The sequence below is a fragment of the Temnothorax curvispinosus genome, unplaced genomic scaffold (genome assembly GCF_003070985.1).
Source record: "Temnothorax curvispinosus isolate PA1 unplaced genomic scaffold, ASM307098v1 QBEX01004407.1, whole genome shotgun sequence".
In the NCBI taxonomy this organism is placed as follows: domain Eukaryota; kingdom Metazoa; phylum Arthropoda; class Insecta; order Hymenoptera; family Formicidae; genus Temnothorax; species Temnothorax curvispinosus.
In genome coordinates, this window is record NW_020214187.1 from 1 (window position 1) to 6,971 (window position 6,971).

The following is a 6,971-nucleotide window of genomic DNA, read 5'->3' on the forward strand; positions in this document are numbered from 1 at the left end:
TGACGGTAGACTATTGATATACAACCGATACATGACCTAATGTTAAAATATCAGCCTTTCTAAAACTGTTGCAGTTTTGGTCCCTCAGCTCTCGGACTAACATCCCTGCTCGTCACTGTGGCGCGCCGGGCGCACGACTTCAGCTCACGGCGATTTCAGGTTAGGTTGTAACCGGACGGTTACAACCTAACCTGAAATCGCCTACTGGAGGCACGAATCAACGCTACGTGTCCTTAGAAATCAACGGTCGCCACTCGGTTTGACCTTTGAACCACCGAGAAGGTAAGTATCGAACGATCTCTCTAATTACTAATCAGACTAATTAATCTTCTTTTTTCAGGTTCCCGCCACCGCTGGATCATCGCCGTCGCCGATCAGGATCGTCGCTGCCACCGGAATCCAGGATCAACGAGGGACTTCGAGTGATCGACGCCAATGGATCAGGTAAATAGAAGGTAAGTCCAATTGAATAATTTTCGAAATCTTTTGCGAAAAAGATGTTTAATTTATTCAATAATATTGATTTCCAGTGATGGTTGTTCACAAAAGTTCAAGTCACACAAGATGTCGGACGCTCGTATACGTGGGCACAGACGCCCCGTTTATCTACGACGCACGAAGTTATTTCGGGCTAAAAAGACCGTTCGTCAATGTAAAGACGACAATTAACGCGTTCCGCGGGCGTTCCCGGTTGTTATGAATGTTGTCGAATTGTAATTATCGCACTCGTGTAACGTTCACGGTGACTTAGCGCGACGACGAAAGAGCGAGGCTTATTACGTGTTGCTCGTACGAACATCCCCGAGAGACTGCCTCGAGTTGTTTGTCTCGCTTGAGCTCCCCACCATCGGTATCGGTGGCCCCCACTTCGACGCCTATTCCGCTTTCTCTTTTCGCGAACTACGCATATCACCTCGGTAATTTTCCACGCAGGTGTTTACGCCGTTTGCGCCGATCCTCGTGGAAATTTCCATATGCGTTGCGCTCGCGCGGTCACTCCGTCCCGGTGACGGGGTAGCGGTTTTCCACCGCTGCTACTCTTTCGCGGCCGTTGACGCCGACCCATGCGCCGCGTCTATTACCGCGCGTACAATGACCTTCCGGACGACTTCCTCGAGGAAAACGTCCGGGTGCAGAACACCAGGTTCGCCGACGACGTCGACCCCTCCTGACCTTTGTTCGGGACCTAGTAACGCGGTTTCCGCGGTCTTTCCCCGTAGAAGAGGTCTAGGTCGTGAGATAGCGGACGGTTCCGTAGCTTTGCTCCCGGTCGTCGGATTTCAACGGCGACCGGATACGGATGTTTCTTGGGATGTCCCCGTTCGTCAGGGATGTTGTTTCCCTGAGGATGACGCACCTAGTGCGATATTCAGGACGGTCCGCTATTTCGTTCCTTGGTTGACGGATTTCGTCGGGACTCGGTTTCGCGGGCTCGGTGGAGTGCCCCTCGGTGTCAGGGATGCCTAACTTCTGTGGATGACGCACCTGGTGCGAGTTCGCGGACGGTTCGCTATTTTGCGTTTACGCTCCAGCGTCACGTCGCCAAACCCGTATGTGTCATTCAGGGACCCCGCGCCTTCGTCAGGGACGTATCATATCGCCGCAAAGCTGTCGGTTACGGAATTTCCCGACGGTCCGCCATTTTTTATACGGGTGGTCGGACTGTAATTCTAACGCGTGAACTATGTCTCGCGGGTCTTCCCCTGTGGTCAGAGGTCGTTACCTTCCGCGTCCGTCGCGCCATTTCTGAATTCGCGGACGGTCCGCCATTTTCTTCCCGCGCGACGTTTCCGCTATTTTACTGCGCGTCCTTCTCGGGGCTCGGTTAGTCGCCGAGGCTCAGCAGTCTTTACTCCGCGAACGTGGTCCGCCATTTTGCCGTACGTCGTTCGCCCGTTCTGTGGGTTGTCTCGGCTCGTCCGCCGCGTTGCGGGAAGGCATCCTGGCCGCTCGCATGGAAGCCTCCCCTTTCCTGGAAAGTGTGTTTGGGCTCAAGCCCTGTCGTGCCGCCGCACGATACCCCGTACCCGCGCCGACGGGAATAAATAAACACGCGTAAACGAACTGAAAGAGATGACCCCTCCTCGAGGGGATATTCTGGCTGAGCCGCAAATAAACGTCGAATACTGGCGCGGTATCAATCACTTAAACCTAATCAAGCGCCGGATGGGGTCGCTACTCAACATACTCTGATAAGACAAAATCAACTGAAAATAATCATAATCAAAAAGGAAAAGGAAAAGAAATTCGCTGTCGCTCGATTGTCTCCCCATCCTCGGAACGCGAGCACGCAACTTAAGATTAGTTGAGGCGTGGTTCCGCCTCGTCCGCCTCGGAGCCGCTGCTCTCCTCTGGGCTCCGGAACGACATCGTGGATCCGCAGTCCTCCTCTGCGGGTTCGCCCCCGGTTGCTTGTTCGCCCCCCGACGCTTCAGGGGCGCGCGCTTCTAGATCTGGAATATCGGGGAGCTCGGCCTCGAGCATCTCCACGATATTTTTTAACGCGCCAAGGTCGGTTGGCAGATCTAGGTCATCGGTCGGAGTCGGGCCCCGTTCCTGGACCCCTGGACTCCGGATCAGCAGCACCGCCGCCTCGCAAGCCAGTCCCGGCTCCTCTGCCGCCTCCGCGATCGGTACTGGTAGGTTGTCCGGTTCTGCGGGTCGTGCCAGCAGCCGCACCGCGCTCTCGGAGCAGCCGGCGCAACACCACCTTGGGCGCCTGTAAGCGCGCGACGCGAGGCGCGGTTGCGCACGGTCGCAAGGTTTCCCTCAAGCGTGATTCTGTCTTTCCTTGCACGTGCATCAGTTTGTATCGGAGGGAAATGGTACGCACGTATCGTTGCAAAACGGGTGTTTTGGCCGACCGAAAAGATGGCGGACCGTTGTTTTCGAGATCGCTCGCGCTCACGGCACGTCGGCGAGGTACGGCGAGGCACGGCTCTGAGATTCCGCGATTTCCGCGCGAGAGTTGATATGCCGCGCGCTTGGTAGATCGTCCCGGCCGGGTAGATCGTCGTTGTTGGTCGTTGTGTCAGTGTCAGTGTAGTGGTGGTGGTGGTCGTCGTCGTCGTCGTCGTCGTGGTGGTGGTGGTGATGATGGTGGTGGTAGTCGTGACCGTCGTCGTCGTCGTCGTCGTCGTCGTCGTCGTCGTCGGCGTCGTGGTGATGGTGGTGGTGGTGGTCGTGGCAGTCGTCATCGTCGTCGTGCGCTCGTCAGGATCTGTATTCACGTGCTTTAATTGTTTTATGGAATAAGTAAAATAATTATTCTTTAATAATGTTTCGCATAACAATTTCAAATAAATTTTTATATTTTTTTCTTCAAAAATAATTATTAAAATGTATCCTATCATTTTTCAGGATTAGATGTACGTATATGTATTAAAAATGTAGTGTGACGGTTTAACCCCGGGGGGTAGACGGTTTAGCCCCGGCATTTTTGCGATTTCAATTTTTGCACCATTGTCGTTTTTGCTCTATACCGGTTAAACAAAGCGACGTAGACAAAAATTTCCTATATAAATTTTGTAGCTAAAGGTTCACTCTTTACAGTGATATACTACATTTAACCACAATTATTTATTTTGTTGTTAAAAATTGGCACCGAAAAAAAACGGACGGTCTAAGCCCGGTCTCCCCTAATTTCAATTAATTTGCACTTCTGCAAAAAGATTCTCGAAGATTGGATAATAATAACTACTTACCCCATAATTTTGTATCATATAATAAATATTTGCATAAATATTAGTTTGAATGCGACCTTCAATCTGAGCTTGAACAGCAACTTCCTTTGAGGAACAATTTTGTACCACATTGTAAGCTTCTGTCGACCATTTACCTGCAAAGGAGTAACATCAAAGTATAATTACATATCCAAAGATAAATAATTTTGAGTAGAGATGTATAATCTAAAATAATGGTACATATAACGTCAATATATAGTTACCGTTCTTCGGCTGAATATTTGCTAAAAAGATTTCGATGGCTTGGAAGGGTAGGCTCAAATAATTATATATCAATGGTCTACATTACGAATTACTAAACTGCCAGTAACCACCGTGATCGTATAATCAGAATATCCTGATTTCTTTTTTATTCAACGTGTTAGGATTATATCACTTACTGTTCAATACATCTGGAACTGGCAGCAATTCATTGATATACCAACTAATACATCATGCTGTCTTCCAAAAATTTTGCAAAAGGAGAAATGATGAATGAATCAGAAGCTGAACGAAGAGCCAATTTGGCTTGACATTGTGAGAGATATTAATGTCATTATTAACACTCTCAACCAGAGACAGGGGTCGTTGAATCGGGACATTATACACAACTTTAATCACCTCGGTTATTGTGCGATATATATTCACGCCAAACCGAATATATGTATAACATTGTGTTATTTTTACATTTAGGGAAATTATTTCATATTAACTCAATAGGCTTTAAACTTGCATACATAAGTGAATCTCACGTTTTATGTAAAATTTTGTAAGAAACCGGTAATCTCTAACCTATACTACGTTTATGCAAGCGTTACTTAATTCTGTAGTAACTTACGAACGATACGATAATTCCTCCGAATAAACGAAAGATTTTATAGTAATTACGATGATATCGTTCGTATAAGTTACTACAGAAGTATTACTTACGTAAACGTAAACTATTATAATTGTTGTCACATGTACTTAGTCGCGTAAAAGAATCACGGTGCGGTCTTGCTTCGCGTTGAATAATAATAGGATAATTACATGTAAATAAAACAATTACCTTGAATCAGAAAAAATATTAATCGTCGCGTCGCGTAAAGAGTCACGGTCGGTATAGCTCCGCGCGCCGCGCGCGTACTACCGTGGGGGTTTTTTTCCTTGGTGTCCTCGGGTGAGGACGGTTAGGTGCCTCAGCACTACTGACAATTGGCACAAAGAATCTAAGCCTAGTAATGTACATTCGTTTGAAACTAAAACACTTAGCCCGAATACTCAGTAAACAGTCTTTCAAACTCTAATATCAAATAACTTTGCCCGTTGCCTTGATATATTTAAAAATAATATACAGCACATCCCAGTTTCTCTCTTGGATAAGTCGATAAATATCTATATTTCCTCCGTGAAGTTAACCTCTCTTAATTCGGCGTCCAAAACAGCTCTTTGTCCATCATAATTGTTACATCTCAAAATAAAATGGTGGATATCCTCGCATTCGCAACCGCATTCACATCTCTCACCATCGATATAATTCTTTCTCTTGAGGGAAGCTCTCAAATTATAATGGTTAGCTCTTAGACGATTGATGAGCGTGACAAAATATCTCTCCGCTCTAACCTTACGGAACCACGGCACGGTCGAGGAGGTTCCGCTCGAACCGTCGTACGAGTCGGACGTGTTATACCTGCGCTCGTGTTCCTCCTCTTTGATACTCGCCTTGTAGAGCATATATAGCATTGTTTTGCCGCGCTTATTTTCTCGCGTTCCCCGTCTATTCGGGAGTGTTGATTTTCTGAATAATTGCTCTCCTTTCGGAGGGGGAGCGTGTCCTTACTTTGTAAGGATAAATATCCAGAGATCGGATAAACCTCCCGAGAAAAAATATTCATATCTGACAGTATATGAACATATATAAACATATATGATATATATATATAAACATATATAAATGAGATATGAACAGATATAAGTTTTACATGCCCATATATAAAGCATATATAATCATATATGGTTATCTATCGCCATATATGATCAGATCGTACATTATACATAGCACAAGATCTGATCATATAAGTTCATATATGGTCAGACATATTATTATGTGTAGCAGATATGACACTATACATAATCGTATCTGGCCTCACATGGTCGTATATAAAGAATGTTCGGCCATGTATTATCAGATATAATTATATGTGGCCATACATAACTGTATCGGCACTGTATATGATCATATATGACAAGACACGATGCTGTATATGATTGTATATGTTCATATACGGCCGGAAATGATATGAAACATGATCAGATCTGTCTATATATGACCAAATTGGGATATAATGATATAAAATGTCCGGGAAAAATATTCATATCTGACAGTATATGAACATATATAAATGAGATATGAACAGATATAAGTTTTACATGCCCATGTATATATAGAGCATATATAATCATATACTATATGGTTATCTATATCGCCATATATGATCACATCGTACATTATACATGACACAAGATCTGATCATATATGACGATAGATAACCATATATGATTATATATGCTCTATATATGAGTATGTAAAACTTATATCTGTTCATATCTCATTTATATATGTTCATATACTGTTAGATATGAATATTTTTCCTGGACTTTTAGGCGAATAAAATGTCCGCGGAAAAAATATTTATATCTGACAGTATATGAACATATATAAATAAGATATGGGTTACATGTCTAAATATCCCGGACATAACATCCCGCGACAAAATATCCCGGTCTTATTATCCCAGCGACAGAACATCCCGCGACAATATATCCCGTGGCAAAATATCCCCTGGCAAAATATCCCATGACAAAATATCCCCTGGCAAAATATCTCACGACAAAATATCCCTAAGATGCAGGAATGTGAACATATGCACAGCAACTTATAGTTTAATTTATAATTAAATACATAAACATTAATATTTCGGGACTACCGCACCTCCCCCGAAAGCACGGGGGGGGGTGTGCGTGAACCTCGGTTCGCGTGGACAGTGTATGCGTGGAGGCAGTAGGTTCCGCCCCCCTGGGGGCTCCACTTTTTTCGGTAAAGCAGAGTATACAGCAGAGTATATAAACATGTAAATATCGTGTAAATACTCGAGTGACTTAGAGCAATCATAACGCATCACAACATTTGTAATATAACTTAAATAATTAAATGAATAAACAGTAATCATAGAAATACAAATTTATATCGCCTCACACTACAACGTTCTG

General features: G+C 44.6%; 1 protein-coding gene and 1 long non-coding RNA gene across 2 annotated transcripts in view; one reads left to right on the forward strand and one right to left on the reverse strand.

Moving 5' to 3' along the window:
- Window positions 1–43: 43 nt before the first annotated feature.
- On the forward strand, window positions 44–3,064 carry LOC112453488. Its single transcript, XR_003040631.1, has 3 exons — window positions 44–282; window positions 341–455; window positions 531–3,064. It is a non-coding gene; the product is annotated as an uncharacterized LOC112453488 (long non-coding RNA).
- A 654-nt stretch (window positions 3,065–3,718) lies between these two features.
- The window catches only part of LOC112453487, a 5,141-nt gene continuing 1,888 nt past the window's right edge, over window positions 3,719–6,971 (reverse strand). Inside the window, exon 3 of the mRNA XM_025014271.1 lies at window positions 3,719–3,838. Within this exon, the coding sequence (XP_024870039.1) occupies window positions 3,719–3,838 (120 nt within the window). The remainder of the gene's footprint in view (window positions 3,839–6,971) is intronic.